Source organism: Phacochoerus africanus, chromosome 6 (assembly GCF_016906955.1).
Source record: "Phacochoerus africanus isolate WHEZ1 chromosome 6, ROS_Pafr_v1, whole genome shotgun sequence".
NCBI lineage: Eukaryota > Metazoa > Chordata > Mammalia > Artiodactyla > Suidae > Phacochoerus > Phacochoerus africanus.
The window spans coordinates 15,853,507-15,875,979 of record NC_062549.1 but is presented as its reverse complement, the minus strand read 5'-3'; the positions used below and the strand labels follow the sequence as shown (position 1 = coordinate 15,875,979).

General features: G+C 47.3%; 1 protein-coding gene across 1 annotated transcript in view; it reads right to left on the bottom strand.

The window, feature by feature from the left end:
• FBXO32 (F-box protein 32) overlaps positions 1 to 20,327 on the bottom strand; it is a 35,528-nt gene extending 15,201 nt beyond the window's left edge. The window contains exons 1-4 of the mRNA XM_047783310.1: positions 19,617 to 20,327; positions 13,594 to 13,706; positions 12,719 to 12,768; positions 11,513 to 11,605 (exon numbers count right to left, since the gene is read on the bottom strand). Coding sequence (XP_047639266.1) covers positions 11,513 to 11,605; positions 12,719 to 12,768; positions 13,594 to 13,706; positions 19,617 to 19,732 — 372 coding nt within the window. The 5' untranslated portion in view covers positions 19,733 to 20,327. The remainder of the gene's footprint in view (positions 1 to 11,512; positions 11,606 to 12,718; positions 12,769 to 13,593; positions 13,707 to 19,616) is intronic.
• Between the last annotated feature and the right edge of the window lie 2,146 nt (positions 20,328 to 22,473).

Sequence of the window (22,473 nt, the reverse complement as noted above, 5' to 3'; positions counted from 1 at the left end):
ATCCTGATATCTGCTCTTACAGTGTTCAGTAAAAATGTCTATTAATGAGAATCTTTCATTGCACTTAACTTTCTATAGAAAGAAACTAGTAACAGGAAGAGAGATATTCAGGGATGCATAGTGTGTGTGTATATATATATATTTCTACTTAGAAGCTAGGATCCTTGTAGCTCTTAGCCTCTATGCAAGTCTTGCTTTGACCACTTATTAGCTCTGTGACTCTGGGCAAATCACTGAATTTCTTGATGCCCCAGTTCTTTATCTGTACTTTTTTTTTGTCTTTTTTTTTTTGTCTTTTTAGGGCTTCACCCGTGGCATATGGAGGTTCTTGGGCTAGGGGGTCCAATTGGAGCTGTAGTTGCCAGCCTATGCCACAGCCACAGCAACACAGGATCTGAGCCCTGTCTGTGACCTCACAGCAATGCCAGATCCTTAACCCACTGAGCAAGGCCAGGGACTGAACCCACATCCTCATGGATACTATCAGATTTGTTAACCACTGAGCCATGATGGGAACTCCTTTTTCTGTACTTGTAATGCTTAGAGTCTCCAAGATTGGTGAGACTTTAATCCCAACCTCTAGACCACTGGGGAGCTTGATGAGACCTTTAAATGTACGTAAAACCCTTACACAGTGCCTGGCATAAATTAAGTAGAAGATAAAGGTTAGTTGGCTTATCGAAGGAATATGTCCCATTCCACCACTCATGTTATCACCAAACAAAAAGAAATAAAGGAGTTCCCTGGTGACCCAGCAGTTAAGTTAAAGGATTTGGTGTTGTCACTGCAGCAGCTTAGGTCGCTGCTGTGGTGTGGTTTTGATCCCTGCCCCAGGAGCTTCTGCATACCATGGGCATGGCCAAATAACAACAACAAAAAAAAAAAAAAAAAAGAAGAGGAAAAAAAATACAGATGGTAATTTAAGTTGGTACACCCTTAATATTTCTTCCCTTCAAAAGCAAAATTATTTACAGGTGTGGCAAGATTTAAAAAAAAAAATCAAAGAATTCTGTTGTTGGAAAAATGAAACTTTAGACTGGAACAAGGGATCATGTAGTTCAGCCCAGTTGACAGATGAGCAACGTGAGGCTCAAGAGACTGAACTTTACCACCAGGAGTGAGATGGCTCAGCAGGATCCTTCTTAACATGCTTCATACTTTCCCAGAGTTCATCAAACAAAAGAGGTTAATGTAAAATGAACATACAGTCACCAGAACCCACCAGGCTCCCAAGGGAAAACTTGCCTTAGACCTAGTAAACTGGATTTAGAGAACCGAGAGCTCCCTGAGGTTAAAGCTTGAATCTCTGCTCCTAGGAAACTTCCCAGGGGAGTTCCGTCTCCCAGCCAGGCCCCGCCCAACTTCACTTCAGGTCAGTAAACACCAAGGGTGACACTGTGCTGGGTGCTAGGATCAAGGCTGAGGGAACCAGCAAAGTGACATTTTAAAAACTGGGCTGCAGAGAAGAATTGAAACTCTTGGATCAAGGCCCCAGGCAATTCAAAGAAGCTGTGCTTCCAAGGCATTTGTTGAAAAATTTTGTCCCCATGGAGCCTCTTAGGAGCCTGTCAAACCACATACAGACTTTTAATTTCCTGAACATAGTTTTACTCCAAGTTAAAAAAAAAAGGACCCCAAATCTTTTCCTGCCTGGCTGATGCATCCCTCACACATCATGCAGGGAGAGCTGTCATCTGCTTGCGGGGAGGCGGCAAAGAAGGGCTGAGGCTGGTAGGTTAAGATCAGTGCTGGTGATCCAGTTGGATGTCAGGAGCTGAGCAAGGTCCAGGAAGAGAGGCAAGAAGTCAGAACATCAGCAGAGGCCACCTCCACGGGTGGGGACCACACTCCCTGTCAGGTTCTGCTCTCACACCAACCAGCACATGACAGTCAAGAGAGGAGTGAAAAATGGCACAAAGGGACTGGCTAAACCTTTCATTTATCTCCCGGACCAACAACAAGATTCAGAAGGCCCAGCCAATGGTCTATTAATACCCTGAGCCTCACATGACCAGCACAAAGCGGGATGAAAGAAAACAAAAGTCTTGAGTCGGTTCCGGGAAGGGCAGTCCGGTGTGCACCATGACTCATCAGGGGGTGGGAGGTGGGTCCGGGTGCTGGGAGGAGGGCGGGCAGAGGTTTGCCTGAAATCCATCCAAAACCCTGATGCCATGTGACTGCCATCTCCCGATGGCCTCGGTTTCAATCCTGTCTAAAAATGCACCAATCACAAGGACAAGAAAATTCTCAAGACTCTGACTACGCAGTTGAGGGGAAACAAAAAAGCCCTTTGGTCTGACTGAGATGATCCTTGACTAAGGATGAGAAAGATACAGCTGCAAAAATCAGTCACTTGGCAGCAGAATGACACGTCAGCTACCCTCAGTTTAATCTTGTGGCAAGAGAAAGTCCTTTTCACTGCCAGGTGGTCTTGGGGTCAGGAGAGCGAACCTTGGAATAGGAGACCCAGATGCTCCAGCTGGGTGACCTTAACAGCGTCATTCACTGAGCAAGTACTTTCTGCGTGCCCAAGTCTGTCCTCACGTCATGGTAGGTGACACGGATAAAGACACACGATCCCTAGACTCAACGGAGTTTACCGTCTAGTCTATCATCTAAGTTATTTAACCTCCTAGAACCCAAATGTCTTCATTTATAAATTGGAAATTTTTTTTTAAAAAAGACTACCTGCTTCACAGGGTTATTATGAGAATTAAATGAAATAGATATGTAAAAACCCACTGCACGTACCAAATACAAGGCTTATTATCATAAGGTATTATGTCTTCTCCTTCCAAGCCCCAATCTTTTAGTAAAGTTTAAAGTTGCTATCAAGGGTTAACTTTTCTGTAACTTTTTTCTTCTGTCAAGGGCCAGAGAGGCAATCTTTTAGCCTTTGTGAGCCAGAGAGGCTCTGCTGCAGCTGCTTTAACTCAGCAGCTATAGTGCAAAATCAGCCTTGGACAATATGTAAATGAATAGGTGTGGCTGTGTCCCAATAAAACTTTATTTACAATAACAGGCAGGGGGCCAGATTTGGCCCTTGGGTCAAAGTTTGTCAACTTCTGATACAGCATATACAGAGTTGAGGGGTGAGGGCTTCAGAGCCAAATGGCCTCAGTTTCCCCATGTGTAAAATATACTTAATAGTACCTACTGGACAGAGTGCTGTGAAGATTAAATGTGTTCATAAAGCACCTATAACAAGTGCCTGACACCAAGAATATACTCAATAAATTATTCATTTTTATTATAGTACAGAGAGTATTACTAGGTAAAATTACTACCAGAGAAGGCACAGTGAATCCGTAGCTGGCTTAAAGACCTTTAGAATCCCTGTATTTCAATTTTATGTGTTGTCAACCAAAAGCTTAGATGCTTTCAAATTTTCATATTCCTTTCTGTCACTTTTATTATGTTTCTGATACAGTTAAGAGCCCCCTCTCTTGATGAAAGTTAATGCTGATACATTCTATGACTTAACCTATTTGCATCTGCCATGAAGTCTTATTTCCCTAACAAGAATGTGTGTTTATCACATGCCAGTGACTGTGTTAAGCACTTCACATGTGTGATCTCGTTTAATCTTCTGCAGCAACTCAATGAAGTGGGTTCTCCATTAGACAAAGAGGATGATTCCGCAGCTCAGAGCCGCTAAGCAGCTCCCCTAGAGGCACACCAGCAGCAGCGAGTGCTAGAGCCAGGACTTGGGCCCAGATGTGTCGAATAGAGAACGTGTGTTTTGATAGCTTAAGGACTTTAGTTTATCAAGGCTGATCAAATTTGCGTCTAGGACCAAACTCTAAAAATACAAGCAATATCATGTATTGTTGCGTTCTGGGAAATAGTCTGGAAATCTTCTATCGGTGTTACATTGTGATAGCTAATCAGCTTTTCACATTAAGGGAGACATAATACCCAGAAAGGGTTAATAACACGTTGAGGATGAGACAGTTGCTTTGTGTAAATCATTTAGATCTACTTTCCACATCAGCAGTGACTCTCCAGACCCAGAACCAGTACTGTGTGGCACTAGGGCCAAGGAGGACAGAATGTATTAGCCTTATTTCTGCGTCAGGAGAGCCGTGTGCCTGGGGGAGTGGGGCTGTATCTGGCCATTTATTTATCAAGATGACTTAGCCGCTTGGATTCTCTGCCCCCCAGCCACAAGAGAAAAAGCAGGGGAAAACGTCTTGTTTGAAAGTGGCTGTTTGTTTTCTGCTGGGCAAATTTTAGCCCAGGTGCCAGTAATTTGTGGCTGGGTTTGAGGAGAAGGCAGGGGAGGGAAAGCAGTGGGCGCTTGGCTCCTCCTGAATCCCAGGCCGTCATTACCGCGGGGGCCGCCTGGGAATCGGGCCTGGTCTGTAGTGACTGGTTATGCCGTAACAGGAACGGTACAGGGCTCTCGGAGGAGGGGACAGTGGTCACCGCTCGCCGAAACCACATCCTGCTCTGCAGCTCTGGCTCATGCGAGTCTGGGACTCACTGAGCAGAAGAAAAATCGAGTTGCAAGCAATATCCTGCAGCCAGTCTCAAGGCGGACACACACACACACACACACACACACACACACAGACACACACACACACACACACACACACACACACACACACACACACACAGTTTGCAGCGGTGTGTGGAAGATGAATGGGCAGGAGAGAGAGGGCCCTCTTATCTCACTTCGCCTGCAGAAAAGGCGGTGGGTTTTCTCTCTTCCCTTCCCTTCGGTTCATCAGATCATTCATACTTTTAAAAATAAATCAGCTCCCATCACTTCTCGGCTTGAAACCCTCAAACGGCTTCCCTTTGCCCTTCGGAAAAAAAAATCCAGGCCCCCTCCCGTGCCTGGCAGGGTCCTCCCTGATCTGGTCCTCACTCTCTGTGCAGCTTCATTTTGCCCAGTGCTGGCTCTGCTCTGGTTCCCTGATGAGGCTCAGCTCACTCCCACCTCTCAGCCTCTGTCCCTGCCATGTCTTTACCTGCTGCCTTCATCCCATCCCTCAGAGAGACCTTCCAGACTATTCTGCAGCTCACTATGGTTTCACTGTTCTTCAGTGTTCCATTTATACATGTCTGACATTTCTTATTTACTGGCTTGCTGTCCATCTCATTGGGATAGAAACCTCAAGACAGAAGGGGTTGTTTTGTTTACCACGCTGCCCAACCTGGCACATGGCAGACACTCAACAAAAACTTGTATTAACAACAAATTTGTCTTTTAGAATCAAGGAGTGGTTTAGCTGGAAGGGACCTGGGATGGTTTATGCAAATTCCCTCCTGCTTATAGATGAGGTGGCCTTTGACAGTCTAATGACAGGCTCTGCACCCAAGTGGGGTGACCTTAGGAATATCATGTCTTTTGCAATAAACCTTTGGTTCTATCAAGCAGTGCCTCTGCCTGCACTGAGTGCTGTGTACTTCCAAGACCCTTATTTATCCAACGGATAACACAGATTAAAACCTGGAAAGTTTCGTCCTGACTTTGAGCTTGAACACTGACAGGCTGGAAGAGGGAACATTTCTGCTACATTAATAATCTTCAGGCATGTCGAGATTGGGTAAATATTATTTGCAAGTGAAACATCTCTCTAACTGAGGGCCAAGTTTACACAGATTAATTGTATTCTCATCCGAGAGAAACTTGCCTCTCTGCCTTCCATCCATCCCAGAAAACCCTGAACTTAGAATGATGCCCTCTTCTGATGCTTTGATCAGAGAGGCTGTTTGCCTCGATGAGCCTGCTTAAATCAGGCTCCCTGTCTACTCCAGCCTCCTCACCTCCACCCTCCGATTCTAGAAGGTTGGATGTCACGTTGCCCTTGGCCCCTGGCCCACCATCCCACCCACCCCACTTCTGTTCTTTCCATGTCTGGGTTTCTGCTCCACATCATTTGTTCCTGCAAAGTCTTCTATCTAACTCTCCACCTCTCCATCCTTCATGGAAGGAGAATCTTAGGTTCTGCCTCTTCCAAGAAGCTACTTCCAGTACTTTTTCCTCCATCCTCCTAGACAGGACAGAATTCAGTTGCTACTGCTACTTTGTCCCCCAGCGTAGCCCAGGAGCTCCTGGCAGGCAGGGGTGAGGTCTTAGTGGATTCTCAAGTGGCTGTGGCAATACTGGGTACATGGTATGGACTTAATACAGAAAAAATCCTGTTTAGGGGATTAGAAGACATTCACCTGAAGCAATATTGATGTATGGGGACCTAGCAGAGGGTGCTGTCACCTCCTTGTCACTGGAAAGCCCTTCCTTTAGTCGATTCAAGGGGCCTTTGGATCCTGGCTCATAGATACTTAAGCCTCTGTCTTACCCTCAACCAGAGCAACTCGGAGCAATTATCACACTCTTAGGAACATCTCTCCTTGGATGGGAAAAAGTCTGCTCGATTGGCACTGAAAACTCAGCTCACCCATCCAGTTTAGCAGACCATCCTCCCCCCGCCCCCGCTTAGTGAGCACCTGACTTAGCCTAGAAACTAGGTAGACTTTTAGTATACAGTATATTTCTGGGCTCATGGCAGGATATCTTTAAATTCTGAGTCCTCGAGAAAAAAATTTATACAAAAATGGGCACACTTTTGATCCTCTAGTCTCTGAAGTGGAACGGCAAAGAAAATCAGGTAGAAAAGTCAGTAAAAAGCTTGTATTTTGTTTCATCTTTAGTTTTGATTTTCATGTGTTTTCTAATTGTCTGTAATTAGGACCCTAAAAATGACGGTCGTTACAGTAAGAACTGATGCTCCTCATGAACCAGGCACTGTCCCAAAACATTTCATGTGTTTAAATTCGGTTTAATTCTACAGCAGCACGATGGGGTGGGTCCCATGATTAGCACCTTTTATAGGCATATGACTTACGAATGAAGCTATGACTATACATAAGTGGAGAATACATGCTTAAATTACTGTTAGGAGTCTGTGGTCAAAAACACCACTGTTCTGGTCCCTCAGCCTTCCTCCATTTCTTTGGGTGCCCCTACTTCTATGGGTGACCCCTTACTTCTGCAAGTATTGTGTGGGCACCCCCCACTTCTTCAGGAGGTCCCCTGCTTCTGCATGTACTCCCCCAATTCTGTGGTCATGGCCTCAAGATCTGTGAATGTCCCCCATTTCAGTGGGCACCCAGACATTGCAGGATCTGCTTGCCTAAATGCTTAGTACGGCTGAGAATGCTAGATATTCCAGGAGATGCAGCATTTCTTTGGTTAAATCACTGGCAGCCTCATCAGCCTTCACTTCAGGGCCTGTTCTGGGCCCATTGGTAACATTCCACACTGGAGTCTCCCAGTTCCCAGCCATTTCTGTCCGTCCCTTTCAGGTGGGCTTACGGCTCTGTTCTTCTGATTTTGTTGCCCTTGGGACAGCTGGCCTCCTGCCCTCCATCCCAGCTTCTCAGTACCAATGGAAAAAGATACTGTCAGCTTTAAGACCCAGGTGGCAGGGGCCGCTTTCCATCAGAGGAAGGCAATGCAACACCAAATTCATCCAAGGTCACTGTGGCAGAGGGGCCTGGTGAAGGGGCCAGGCTGCCCAAGCACATCACGACCCACCAGGGGCTTGGCAACAGCACGCCCTTAATTTAAGGCATTGGGTTTAAATCTGAGTCACAGTGCCATATTTCAGCCTTTCATTTGCCAAACCGCCAGTCAACTTAAACTAAAACATGTTCTTGGAAAAGATTTTTAGGGGTGGTAGGAATGCAGTGACTCGTTGCAAACGTTCAAATGGACTTAGGATGGTAACACAGAAAAAAATTACCACGTGCCTTGGTGTAGGTTGTAAAGTTCTCCTTTGGCAGATGGAGAGCCTGGGGCTGCAAACATTTGTTTGTCCTTTCTGACCTGGGGGCACACAGGAGTCAGGCCATTCAGGTCAGGAAACCAGTATTGAAGGTTCTCCAGGACCTTCTTGGCCTGAAGACAGCATCTGCGGTTACCGTGTACTTGGCCACATTCGCATCCCACAGAGAGAGCTGGGGGATCAGGTCAAAGATCATTCTGGCATTAAAGCGTTCAAGGCCTCTCCTGCACTCTGCCTCAGTGTGTGTTGTTTAAAAATTCATTCTGCAAACCATAACATGTGAGCTCCCAAGTCCTTTCTGAGCTGGTTTGCAAACTTGAAAACACCCTGGGATCACCTGGTGGATGAATTTAAATAGCAATGCCTGAGCATCACCCTCAACCAACTCAGACGCTCTAGGTGGGCATCCCCAGAGGCACCAGCTTTGCAGGCGATTCTGTTGGGTTTACTGGCAGCTCCCTCTCCCCACTGGCCTCTCTGTGTCCTGGAGGAGTTAATCAGCACTTGCTTTCTCATGGTTACCAAGTTCTAGCTCCACCACTGGCCCAGCGCTTGAATTCTTGCCAGCTCCCCAGGGGAATTTCCAAAATGTGTTGGTCTTGAGGCATAATGTAAACCTATTTTTTTTTTAAATGGCCTTTCATAAATGGGTAGATTGCTGCTTTTAAAGATTTTAAGTCCTCTTTAAAACCCATAGTTCAAACTGTGTTATGGAGTTCCCTTGTGGCCTAAGTTAAGGATTCAGTGTTGTCACTGCTGTGATATGGGTTCGAGCCCTAGCCTGGAAACTTTTGCGTGCTGTAGGTGTGGCCAAAAAAACCCTGCGTTTAAGTCATTGGAGGTATGTAGAGAAAGGGGAATAGGCAATGAGTGTAGTCTGAAGCCAATTAAGAAAAGATACATGGAGTTCCCATCATGGCACAGTGGAAAGGAATCCGACTAGGAACCATGAGGTTGCAGGTTCGATCCCTGGCCTCGATCAGTGGGTTAAGGATCCGGTGTTGCTGTGGCTCTGGCGTAGGCCAGAGGCAACAGCTCCGATTAGACCCCCAGCCTGGGAGCTTCCATATGCCGCAGGTACAGCCCTCAAAAGACAAAAAAAAAAAAAAAAAAAAAAAAAAAGAAAGAAAAAAGAAAAAAAGGAAAAGGTGCAAAAGCTATATAAGAACCTCTCCGATTTGCATTCAAAATTTTTGATTCCAAAAGCTCCACAAAATTTTTGTGCTCATAAAAATCATAACATTTTGAGGCAGGAGTGTTGGCCATCTCTTTTTTTCCCCCTCTGCATGTTTCTTTTATTGAAACTGACAGCCAGCATGAACATGACATATTTTTTAAAACTGTACTTTGTCTCTAAAAAGATTAAACACATTTTAAGGCTTCACAGTTGGTTCAGTTTCTTACTGGGACGGAGGAATCACATAGTATTAAGAAACCATGAGGCCTAAGTAGTAACAGGAGGCTAACATACAGTGAGTTCTTTGAAATTTGGTTTAAGGATAAGAAGAGGATTTGAGATGTCTTAAGTTCCTTAGAAGAAAACCCTCAAAACATGGTGCCTATCATTAAAATGTTTTAAGCTCTTTATAAAAATAACATTTCTGAAACGGCAGAGGTCTCTAACTTGAGGGCGGGGGGGGGGGGGGCGGGAGGCTGTTCTTTCCAAAATAGAAATGTTTTCCCCCTATTTCTGAACCTAAGAGCTGGAAGCTTTCAGTAGTGTCTTTCTTAATGGGTAAGAGAATGTGCTTAGGATGTATTTTACAATTAGATACTATCAGGCACAAGTTCTCTATGCTGAGCTTGCAAAGGGCATGATTCCCCAGGTAATTTTTTTTAAGTAGGAAAACACTTTTTTTTTAATCCCCCAATTGAAAAGGCATTTCAGGAAGAATAAACAATAATTTTGCTAAATAGGTAATAATCAATATTTGTAGCTGACTTTGACTCACAGATTCTGGTCTGCAGAGTATTTTCATTTATGGCACTGAGTTTCACAGCTACCCTGTGAGGCTGAGGTTCTAAATCCTTCTTACACAGCAGGAACGTGAGTGTCAGTGAGGCTGAAACAGCGTGAAAACAGTGGAGCTGGGGTCTGACACCAGGCCCTTTACTTTCAGTCCTTTGCTTACACAGAACTCACTCACTGCAGCAGCTAAAGAGGGTGGATTTTAGACTGCCCAGGTTTCGGATCTGGATTTCTTCGCTTACGTAGCTTTGTGACCTTAGGTCATTTTACCTCGCTGTCCCTCGGTGTGTGTACACAGAGATAAAAGTACCTATACGTTACAGGGCTGATGAAAGCCTAAGAGGTGATAGTGCCACAGAATCGCATGAAATAGATTTTTGCTGCCCGGATCCTTGTTCCTTTACTTTGTCTTATTTCTCGTAAAAGGGAAAACCCGGTAGGAAGGAGAACAGTCTGAAAATGAACCAAGTGCTGATCAGGTTAGAAGGAAGACATCAGATCTGGGTGTCTTCCTCTGACACCTGGAGGATGGAGACTATTCAGAGTCTTAGCGACAAGTTTCCAGATCCTCGCAGGCCAGACTCAAACCAGCCTGGACTGGGTTGCGGGCCACAGTGACCTCCCAGAAGCAGCAGCGTCACATTGAGTGACATGAACGTTTCATCAAGAACGTCTCTTATTTTCATCTCTTTTGGGTTGGAATAAGGCTCAGCTGGAGAGTGGACAGTCTGCTCATGTGGTCACGGCTCAGCTCAGAGCTTCTCAACCTACAAGACGCCTGCTTTTTTTTTTTTAAATCAGGTCATTTGAGGCTGCTAGGCCGGCTTCTACCCAGATAACAGGTGAATGATCCAGGCCTCAAGGGGGCTTGAATGTCATTGCTCTGGCTGAGCCTTTGCAATCATCTGACTCAATGACACACGGCACCGAGAAGCACAACAACCCAGGAAAAAGAAAATGAAAACCCAGCCACCTAACACCCACAGGGGGTAAATTCCCTCCTACTTCTGATCCTAAAACCCAAACAGCTGCTACCTCCCGGGTTGGACCACTGACAAAAACACGCAAGGGAGCTTAGGGGGAGAAGCAGCGATCAACCAATGAAAAAGAATCAGTGACTTGAAGGTCATGGTTAGACCTGACTTGCTTTACGGCCTTCATCATGAATATTTCGCTAAAGCTCATTAAAAAATTATTTTTTTCCATCATAGGGATTAAAACAGGAAGCAACTGACCAAACAGGTAGTTTCAAGCTTGAAGTGAACCTGGGACTGAGTATCACTAGCACATGGCAGTGGAGGAGGGGGAAGAAGCTCTGGGGTGACTTGAACGTGTCCAGTTTGGAGGCTTAAACCAAGAATGCCTTGGGGTCACCTCGAGGCAGCTCAAGCAGGACAAGAAGGAGGATAGTGAGACCAATCAGGAGGTGGACAAAGTGTTTACAACAATCCAAAAGGCTTCGCAACGTGCTTGTTGCTGAATTCTCTCTTGCTAAGGCTGCTGCCTGCAACAGGGCTCACCTGATGTTGTCACGGCAGTCCCTGTCTGTCAGGGCTAATGTCAGGGACACCCTAACAGGATCCCTAAAGTATGTTGAGGGAGGCAGAAGTTGGGAGTCCATTTTCTGCTTTCCTCAAAATCCCCAGGGGCCTAAAAAATTTTAGGGGTGGGGTGGGGAAACTACTTCAAGACAGCCTGAAAAGACAGTTGAACTTGAGCGTCTGGGTAATCTACAGAGACTTACCCGTACGACATAGTTGAATCTTCTGGAATCTAGAATGGCAGTCGAGAAGTCCAGCCTGTTGAAAGCTTCCCCCAAAGTGCAGTATCCATGGCGCTGAATTTGTAAAAATAGAGGGTGCAAAGGTCATTCTCCAGAACAGTCCACCTGGACTCTGCTGACAACTTGCTGCCCGTCTTAGGTGACCTGTGGCCGTCTGCTCCTTCCCTGAGCCATGATCGGCTCTTTCTGGGAACTGCTGTGAGTCCCAGAGATGGACAGTGCAGCCGGCAGCTGCTTCAGTTGTGACCTGGACCTCCTGGGCCCTTGTTCTCCGCATACACTCCTACAGCTTGTCAGGGAAGAGTTAGTCCCTGTAACATGCTCCTGGGAGGAGATTAGCCCTACCTGTGTCACCACCGTTTGCCACCTTGCCTGGCCTCTCTAGTGTTTTTCTCACTGTGGTCCTCGGAAGCATTTTGAAGGCTTCAAGAAGAAGCCAAAGAAGTTTTTTGGTCTTTTCTCTCTGAACGCAGAGGCGCTGGGGGAGAGAGTCCTGACTCTCAGGCCCAGCTCCGCTCCTGGTACCTGGGTGGTCTCGGGCGTATCGCTGATCTCAGGCCTCAAATCCCAGGGAGAACTAGCTGTTCTCCAAGGGCCCCGAAAGCACACGAAAGTCTGTCATTCTGTCCTACTGCCTGTGTCCTAGCTATCTATGCAGAGAGAAAATGTACAGAAAGGGCTTTTATAAAGTGTCAGGCAAGTGTAGTTATTCCAGCGTCCGGTTCCCTTCTCCTTCTAGCTCTGGGCGGTCTCATGCTGGGCAGGCACTGAACTTTTGCTCTATTTAGAGGTTAACCCTTCCAGGGCTAAAGTGGACTGAGTTGAAGTCTAAAAGAGATCTCAGAACAACGGGAAGGCACTGTCCTGGGACAAAGGCTAGAGTTTTATAAGAGTACATTTGAGATGGATCTGTTTATTCATCTTTATAAAGCGCTTCTGCACACATCATCCCACTGGATGAGTGGGGAGCCTAGTGACTTCCGCGTCTCTCTCTATAGCCCCAGACTCTGATGGCTGGTTAAGCGGTGGGCTGCTAGCTGCCACCAGACACAGCCAGGAAGACAATCATGATGGGAATGAATGGTTATTTCCCAATCTCACCCCTGCCACCCTGCTGGGGGAGGCATAAAGCTGCGCATACTCCTTAATAAACAGATGGGTGCTCACCTCTTTAGTGCTTCCTTTGTGAACATAGATCCATTTTTCTTGGTGGAAATCTATAAAGACAAAAGAATCCCCCCCCAAAAAAAACCACAGATTTAAAATTTATAACATGCCCAAGACTTTAAACATGTTTGTTTTTCATTTATTCCAAAGTGTAAAAAAGTTCTGACCCCAAATACAATGACTCTGCCGACAATCTAAGGGGATGCAAATGCCTAATTTCTGCAGTGTGTAAATACTGGAGTGATAATTTACTTTGTAGGAAGCCTTTCAAGTCTTTGACACTCTGCTTCAGTATGCGAAAGCTCCAAATTAAAAAAAAAAAAAAATCTAATACCCGAGTACAAGTTTGTGTTAAATGCCAAGCTTACAACTTATACAAGGCCATAAAAAGTAGAAATAAAACAGATAGCAATGAAGAAACCATGCAGTACAGATGGAATAAACTAAAGATCTGTAATTCCTGCTTATTAATAGAACTTTCTCCTCTGTTCATACTTACATACAGCATCTAGAAATGTTACTGGTATTTATATAAGAGGGAGAAGCAAATCTACTTTCAAAGCCTCAAAACACAGTTCCAAATGAAAGCACACCCTGGAACTGGTAACTACAAATATAAGTGACAAGCAGGGAAAAAAACAGCCCAACTAACAACTGACTTATAAACAGGGCCATAAAGACTACATTAATCTCACTCATAAAATGCACAGCCAGGTTTCTGCATGCAAAGGTCCCAGTAACCTCTGTCAATGACACCATCAACATTAAAGCAGATGCCAAACATGTGAGGTGTGATTTTTTTTTTTCCCCCTCAAAGAACCAATCACAGTGATCCTCCAACAGCTTTCTTCTTAAGTTCAAAACAAATGGCTTACACTGAGTTTTGGTTTTGCTGTTCAGCATGTCCTTCTTTCTCTTCTTGGCCGCAACATCATAGTTCAGGCTGTTGAAAAGATTCTCCTTATTGTATACTTCCTTGTTGCAGTAACTAGGAATAACAAGAGGGCATGAGCTGTAACAGCTATACTTTAACATGAGCTGTTTCTATAAATAGCTTGCTGGGTTATAAAACACAAACATACATGCTCCTCGAACAAAACAAAATAATGACTCAGAAGAAGCCTATACTGGCCCAGACTTCCCTCTCTTAGGATGGAAAACTGTCCCATCTCTGTGGAAGGCAGGGACGGGGGTTTCTGCTCCTTTTGACTTCCCAACAGTGTCTGCCATTGTACTGAACACACAGCCCTGCATGCTGTAAGAGCCACGCAGGGCACCGCACCATTATTTTAAGCAAAACATGATGACTGGAGGGGGAGGGAGGGAGATGGTGATGACTAGAATCCCTCTAATACACGATGCCTTCCTTTTGCAAAGACACCCACCCCAAGTTGCTTTAAACAAACAAACAACCAACCAACCAACCAACCCCAACAGCTTTGTGGAGATAAAATTCACATACCATACAGTTCGCCGATTTAAAATGCACCCATGCTGCTTTTAACTGTCTTTAAAAACCCTGACAAATATCTGACTTACAGACTGCGTTTCTAGGTGTTTCGTGTACAGTAACTGATTGGTTGAGGTTTCATGTAATTTCCTATCACTAGGCACGCTGTGAGGCGAAGCCCTGAGTCCTACATGGAGCAAGCTGAATTTACAACCCATACGTTCATAAGGCCTGAAAAGACAGAATGGCCACGGCGCAGGTCACTAAAGGATGTGCAGTTCAACCCTGGATCAGGGGCGCATTTCCATTACGAGGTCGAGCTGTCATTTAGGGGGGCTGACTGAGTTCTTTTACCCAATGGAACTTCAGAGGAAACCTTCGAAGAGTTTCCACAGAAGGGATGCAGGAGAAATCTGAAGTACTCTGAGGTACAATGAGAAGATAGACCCCCCCGATCTCCCCCAACCCCCGTGGGGTATGCGTGCGAAAGGCAGGGTTTATAATGCCTACCAGTAAAACATCAACTAGGGGTTTTGTTTGTTTTTTTCCTTACGTCACCCATATATTCAAGTCCTTTAATTTTCTGAGTTCCTCTGCCGAATTTAAAATGTGATTTTGAGTTATATCTTTTTTGGACATACATCTGTCGGATAAGATGAGGTACACCTGTTGTTTCTCCACTGCATGGTTCTTAGAAGCCAGTTTATTATGTAAACTGTCAAAGAGAAAAGAGGAGTTGAAATAATTTCCAGTATCCTTTTGCTACAATGGTCTCTGCAGCAGCACGTCAATAAGTACAATAAGTGTCTTGCTCACATGTTAACACGTGACATCACCAACAATATACTCAGTGTTTCTGGACCCATCGGGACAGGCTTGATGGATAATCAGTCATTTGTTAATCTTCCCTTAGAAGGCTATGCCTAATGCCATTTATTGAGTTTCCTAATATTATTAGCCTTCTCCTTTTCATTCAGCGAAACAGGATGTTTTTAGGTTTCAGAGAGATTACTGCAGAAATACCCTCTGTTAGAAGCCCTTTCTCAAGGGAGCCCAGGGTGAATGTTTTGGGCCCAGCTCTGTGTCACACGTGAGTGTATCTGCTTACACAACCATAGGGGCATAAAACCAGTGACCAGTCAGTTGACTATGCCAAGGTCAGCAGGCAGAGAGGGGCAGAGCAGAACTGTGAGTCCTTAGAGCTAATTTAAGAAATTTCCAAGCTGAGGAGAAGGGAGAAAGATGGAAAGTCACTTGACTGGTCCATGAGGTTCGAAAGCCGAGAACAGCTTTGGAAAGCACAGGCCATTGTGTGTAAAAATACCACACAAAGGCTTATTTTTAAAGAAAACACGCACATGCACCATAAACAAAAACTTAAGAGCCCAAATTCCACATATAGAGAACCATAAGATGAAGCTGTCTTATTCTCGATCACACATTTAAGGTTCAGCAGAACATTTTCAAGGCCTGGGCCATAGATTGTGACCCTTCCTTAGCGATGTTAAATATTTATATTTCATCTTATTCTTTTCTAATTGAAAACATTCCTCAAAGGAATTTGAGCACTTGCTTTCCTCACAGAAACAACAATAACCTGCTTTAAGCCCAAGTGACTCATTTCCAAAGCTAGTTTAAGAAGAATTTGACATAATTGATGCTGCTCTCCCACTGGAGAATGCAGAAAAGCTTTAACCAAAGAGAAACCCTGCACTTCTCCCTTCGACATTAAGTTTTGGACTTGAGAGGCAGGGTCTGGAAGGAAGGGCTGTGTTGCCTGCGTATATGTTTTCTTTTAAGCAATAATATATTCAGTTAGAGGCTATTTTGAGAGTTCAGTTATGTCCATTTCAAAGAAATGCAAAGCCAGTGGAAAATTACAGCTGAAATCTTGAACAAGAAAAGCCACCACCATTTAGGAACGATGACATTTAATTTTATTTTTTTTTTTAAACAAGCAAAACCATTTAAAGAGGCTGCTTTCTCCATCACATTCAATAATAACCAGTAAGTTGCTATTTTATGGTCAGTTCTTACTAATCTTGATTTTTACAGGCAGAGGCCTGAAGTAAGTAGCCCTCTCTCAGTCCTAGACTATCATCACACACATACCAAGGCACTTAGCGACAACTTCAGAAAAAGTGAAAGATTTCAAAATAAGCCCATTTGGCAGCAGAGATAAAGGGAGGGAAGAGGGGAAAAAAAGGCCCTATTTCTCACTTCATTTGCGATAGCAGACCATTTCAGAAAGCCATGGTCTGCCCCAGAGGGCTTAGTTGTAGATTAAGGCCAGTGAGATTTCTATGCTCATTTGCTCCAATACATTCCCAAATCGTCAGACTCCCAGGACTAGTGCCTGGACTGTTCTGGTAAAACAAACAGACTGGGGTATGAAGCTCTTAGAACAGGGCCTTGCACACAGGAAGCACTCATAAAAATCATAGCTGTTATTTTTCTTTGCTTGTGCACTAACTCATCCAGGGCACCGAGGTAAACGTCCTGCTTCCTGGTTCAGCCTGAGATGTACTGGAAAGAAGCACTGGAGTTTTCAACTGCAGGACTCTGGGCTTGCAGAAGAGTGGCCCAGGTTCTGGGAGATGAGATTACTCATGGGGGGGGGGGGGGCGCCCAGAGGGGGGCTGTTGGTGAGGAAGGCTGTGTGCGAGGTGGCTCCCCTACCACTTCCTTGACGCATTCCTGGATTACCACCTCAGTTCATGCCCAACTCTTGCCTTGAATTTTTCATCTGCCCAAAACGAACACTTGCCCTTCCTCTTTTATCTGAGGTAGTTGCAGCTTTTTCACAACGGGCCTTGCTGGAAGCTTAACTGAAATCCGCCCGTGATCTCAGTTCAGGGCATGTGGCTGCGATGGGGTTTGTGACAGTCTGCTGCTGGGAGAGGACCGGGCCCCCCCGGACCCCAGAGAGAACGGTCAGCAGAGTCCAGAGAAGGTGCTCTGCAGATAAGCCGTGGTCAATATGAAACACTGTCCCCAGGCTGGAACACACCAAATGCCCCCTCGCTGACCCTCCCCCACCACCTCCACCCCCCGCCAGGCTTTCTTGTTCAGGTAGTTCAAACAGTGGTAGGTGGACCTGGAGTTCAGTGCATGAGGCCTCTGCAGGCCTCTGTCTTCCACACACCCCCTCCCTCTCTTTCAAAAGGGCCTGCCTTTTGTTTTCTCCGAACAGGAGAGGCATTCAGCTTCACCTGAGTAGGCAGCACTCAGCCCAAACCTGACGTCACCAAGAAGCATCACCAGACTGAAAACAGTGGGGATATCTGAGACTACAAACCCAGGTCTCAGAAGGCCAACTGCTTTTAAGAAGTTGGCAGGCTTCTCATGCTGAGTAGGGAAGGGACTGTTTACAATTGCTAGGGGGAAAAAAATACTCTGCAAACAAACAGCCAGCTGCTTTGCTAGGAGCTACCAAATGATTCCTCAAATCTGACTCAGAGTCGCAGGTGGTCACTATATAGATTTGTGATGATGGGGGTAGTGTGACAGCTCTAGCTCAGAAGCTGTGAAAAGAGGAAAGAAAGGAGGTTCAGGAAGGGGAGAGAGGGGTGGAAAGCCACCTGACCCCAGCCTAGGTTACACTTGTGTGGTGAGGTCCAACCAGCTTCGGGTCTCCCCCACTGTGGCGAGAAAGGCACCAGTATCTACTTCTAAATAGGAATGGTACCAGCTTATCTCCTGGAACAGCTACAGTGTGAATGTTTATAGGAACCAGAGGCTCTGCATTTCAAACCTCTCCTGCTGAATCCAACGGCCTGTTTCTCACTGAGGAGCATCCTACAGTTACATCTGGGTGAGCTGCTGCGACACAGCTCAGCAATCGTGGCTGCACCTCCCTGGAAACTGTTAGACAAAAATAAAGCAGCAAAATATTAGGTCCTCATTTCTTAAGCATGAGGAGGAAGGGAGGAACTTCTAATCCACCAAAATAAAAAGAAGCTTTTCGCCTGGGGAGAATAATTTAGGCCTAATTGGCAATTAGAGTCCCTAAAAGAGTCTAGTGACAACAGTTGGTCTTTTTCTGTAAATTATGTGGTTTTCCATAAGATTTCTGTATACTGCTCCCCAGACTCCCCAGGGACTTGGTCAAAGTGCCTTTACCATAAAGGTCAATGTGCTCTTGTCCCTCCTGGCAGACCCCCAAGATTAAATACTTTTTTCCCCCCCTTTGGAAGACAAAAGGTGATGCTTTATGAATCATAAATAGGTGATAGACTCTGAAGGTCAGTACATGGAAATAGTGATACTTTCCTTGATAGTTTTGGTAAAATTGAGTGCCAAGGGCTCAGCCAAACAACCACTGGTCATTCTCAGTGGGAAGCTGGCCCACTTAGGGAACTCTCTCCATTGAAGTCAATTTAAGGGCTGAGGGTGGGGAGCAGTGGTTTTAACCAAAAGCCCTAGGAAAAGGCACCCAAGGCCAGGCTGCACTGATCCCCTCTGGACCCATTTCCATTGCTCTCCTCATGGGAATCAAATGGTAGCTACTGGGAAGCGCAGCTTGGAGGCCTGGACTGACAGATTCCAGACCACCCAACTCATTAATCAGGGCTTCTGTGTTATTAACCAAGCAGAGCATCAGGCTCCGGGGACCTTGGATTTTCCACCCGACCGACAGAGGGCAGGTAGGACTTGAGTCCAGAGGCTCACCTGCTCCAGGTGGGCTTTCTGCAGGTGATAAGCATACCTTGAAATGGGGGTGCCCTCACTATATAAAGAAAACTGACAAAAAGGGCCACTGAGGAAACAGGTGCAAAGACTTCGTCCTCTCAGAAGCAGAGAGCTCGTGTGGGTTTCATACCCCGCCTCCCTTTCCTCCTCCGCAGCTCTGCCTCGAGTCTTTACCATCGCTCCGAAAGTCCGCCCGCAAAGCGCTGGTGCCCCAGGGACCATCTGGCCGCCCCTTCCTGGTTAGTCATCCTCTCTGCCCACTCTGTGGTCGCCTCTGCGTGGGAAGAGCCTGGAGGTGCTCCGGGCGGGCCCCGTGTCCAATCCCGTCTCCAGACTTGTGCTGGGAGTCCCGCCACCCCAGGGTGAAGGGCACGCAGCCCGCTCACCGCCGGCGCCCACACACGCAAAGCGAACGACAACGGGGTCTTTTAAGGCAGGGGACCCCTGAAGTTGTGAGCGCTTGTGGAGAAGAGCCTCATTTATCGTCACACTCTCAGAGGGACCTGGGGTTCTGGAAGGAGTCATGCCCACTTTGGGACGCTGACCTTGAACAATAATAAGTAACCAAATACCCTGAATCCCGAATCCCGTGCTCTGGTGACCTCTACAGAAACCCAGGCAATTCACTCTCATCCTTCTAGTCAGGGGCTCCCTCCTCACCCTGTTCCAGCTCTGCCTGCGTCCCATTCACCGACCCTCTCCCGGAGACCAGCCCGAGTCTGTTTGCGTAGCTGAAGTTGGTGGCGATCCCCTCACCTGCTGAGGTCGCTCACGAAGCTGCCACTCTTCTCATCCAGGAAGCGCTTCCAGCCATCGGCTGTCTTCACCCAGCTCTGCCCGGGGGACCGCCAGTCCTGCCCGAGGAATGGCATGGCACTGCAAACGGACGCGACGGACTGATGGACAGGACCGACCGGGCGGCCTCGGGGACGCGCCGCCCTGGGCGGATGCTCAGGCGGGGGTGCTGGGCCGGTGAGGGAGCGGCTTCAGAGAACCTGTGTGGAGGGCTGCGGGATCTGGGGTGCGGAGCGGGGTCCCTGCGCTCGTGACGGGTGCTGTGGAGGGTCGCCGGGCGCGCGGGGCTCGCTGGAGTGCTGCGCTGAGGTCCCGGCCGCTGTATTTATCCCGGGCCGCTGGCCCCGGCTCTTTGTTGCCGGAAGAGCCGCCTGCTCTTAGCCCGGCCCCCCCAGCCTGGAGGCCACGTGGCTTTGTTTATGGGCTCGGCTTGTTTTCCGAGGCGCCCGCGGCTCTTGCTCCTCTGGCTGTTGCACAACCGCTCGCTGGTGGAAACTTGAAGCCGCGCTGCGGATCGGGGCGCCCACTGCCCCTCCACCCCTGGCCCCTTGCGCTCCTTCTCCCCCCGCCAGGGCAGCTGCTGCAGCTGGGAGAGCGAGGCCGGGCGCTCGGGAAAACTGCACACCGTCCTCCTGCAGCTCTTGGCCTGGCGAGGTGCAGGGAGGAGGAGGCTCGACTGGCTTGTGGATCGCTTCGGCGCGGGGGTGGGGAAAAGGGACCGCTCTCTTCCCAACCCTGAGCTGTCACAATCGAGCCCTGGGTCCAGACGAGCCCCGCCGAAGCGGGGGCCTGACACGGCCCTGGAGCCCGGCAGGGGGGCGGGGCGCAGCCTCCTGGCCTCTCTCACTACCTAGAATCCGCTCTCCGGTGGAGGAGGGGACACCGCCAGGCGGGGGTGGGGCGGCGGGACAGTCCTCCACCTCACCCTGCCCCAGAACTGTTACAGAGTCTGCTGTCAGGCAAGCCTGTCTCCCGGGTGGCTAGGGAAGAAGATGGAGGCTCGGTGGCAGCTGGTCCCAGCGGTGGAAGTGGAGAGCAGGGACAGTCCCCCACCCCACTCTGGACACCCTAAGCCAGCAGCACTGGCATCTGCGGGGCCTGAGTAGGCACAATAAGGTCAGGGAGCAGGTTAGGGGTGTGCCTGCCCCGCTGACTGCCAGGTTCTCGGCCTAGGGCTTAGGGGACTGGACTTTTGTTACAAAGAACCGCTCTACCTTTTTCTGTGTCCTCTGGGCGCTTAAGCTCTTCTCCGGAAATAGGCCAGGAGTTTTGTTTTGGTTTTGGTGAGCGTTTAGGGAGAAGGGCCTAGAAAGCCCCTCTGCCTGACTGATGGGGACTAAACGAAACGCTATAAAAGCCCACAGTGAGGAGGCGATGCCCCAGGGTCTGAAGCCCTCATAGACCTCAGCTTATTAACCTAAGCCTCAGGAGGACCAGTGTGGCAGCTGTCCCATGTTCCAGATGAGGGCACTGAGAGTCCCTGAGAAGGATTAAGCCAGTGACTTACCTAGAGTCACAGGGCTAGTTTCTTCACCACCCGTAGTACAATCTGAAATTACCCTGTTCGCTTTTTGGTAGCAATCTACCCGTCTCTGCAGAAGGTAAACTCCATGAGCTGGACCACTTGTTGCAGTGGCATCCCAGCTCCAGCACCCTGCGGGCCTAGAGAAGGCCTGCAGTAATTGTTTATCCCGTGAGCAGGTGAACACACATGGGAGGCTGCTGACAAGGCCTCTTCACGACTTCCAGTTATGCTTTGTAGTCTCTTCCATTTGGGGCTTAGATTGCAAAGAGCAGTCACAGCAGAGTAAAATCTCCATGCTCAAGAGTTAGCTTTCACAAGGAGTTCCCATAGTGGCTCAGAAAGTTAAGAGCCTGACTAGTCTCTGTGAGGATGCAGGTTTGATCCCTGGCCTTGATCAGTAGGTTAAGTATCCAGTGTTGCCGAAAACTTCAGTATAGGTCACAGACGCAGCTCGAATCTGGTGATGCTGTGGCTGTGACGTAGGCCGGCAGCTGAAGCTTTGGCGGGGATAGCTTCGACCCCTATCCTGTAAACGTCCAGATGCCACAGGTGCAGCGGTAAAAAGAAAGAAAATTAGCTTTCACTTGATTCCTTGATTCTCCCACATCGAATGCTCCTCTGCAGCCATCAATATTGTCCCACCAACTCTATGCATCTAAGGCTCAGAGTAGACAGAGAAATTGTGTGTGCCTTGGGAGGGTACGTCTTGGAGGGGGAGGGAGTTGTTTTTAATAAAGCCTGTTTTCAAGTAGCCAGAGTTTTCTGATTCAGGTTTCCCACCATAAATAATTTATTAGTGTAGTAATAGTAAAAGTAGCTTGTAAAAACACTGCAGAAAATCCCAAACAAATGAGAGTCATTATGATCAGGCTGACAGTTGAGACAGTGTTGGGTCTGGCGTTTGTTGGAGAGAATTGATAGCGGCAAGGGAGCATAATTAAGGAATGTGATTATGAAAGATGTGTGCTAGTTACATAGCAGTAAGCGACATTTCTGTAGGAACCACAGAAGGCAGAAGATTTGAATCCCAGTTCTGCTAGAGCAACGTCCTGTCTGTCTGACCTGGATGAATGTCAAGAAAGAATAGAACCTATAAGTGTCTACCTTTAAGGACTGGTTAGAATGTGTGTTAAATGGGATTATTGGTACCAGTTCTGTCCTTGGTGGTGGTGTCATGCATCCGCATGGCCCATGGCCTCTTGGAAATGTATACTTCTCTAGTTTTTTGATTTAGGCCACACCTGCAGCATGTGGAAGTTCCTGGGCCAGGGGTTGAACCCACATCACGGCAGT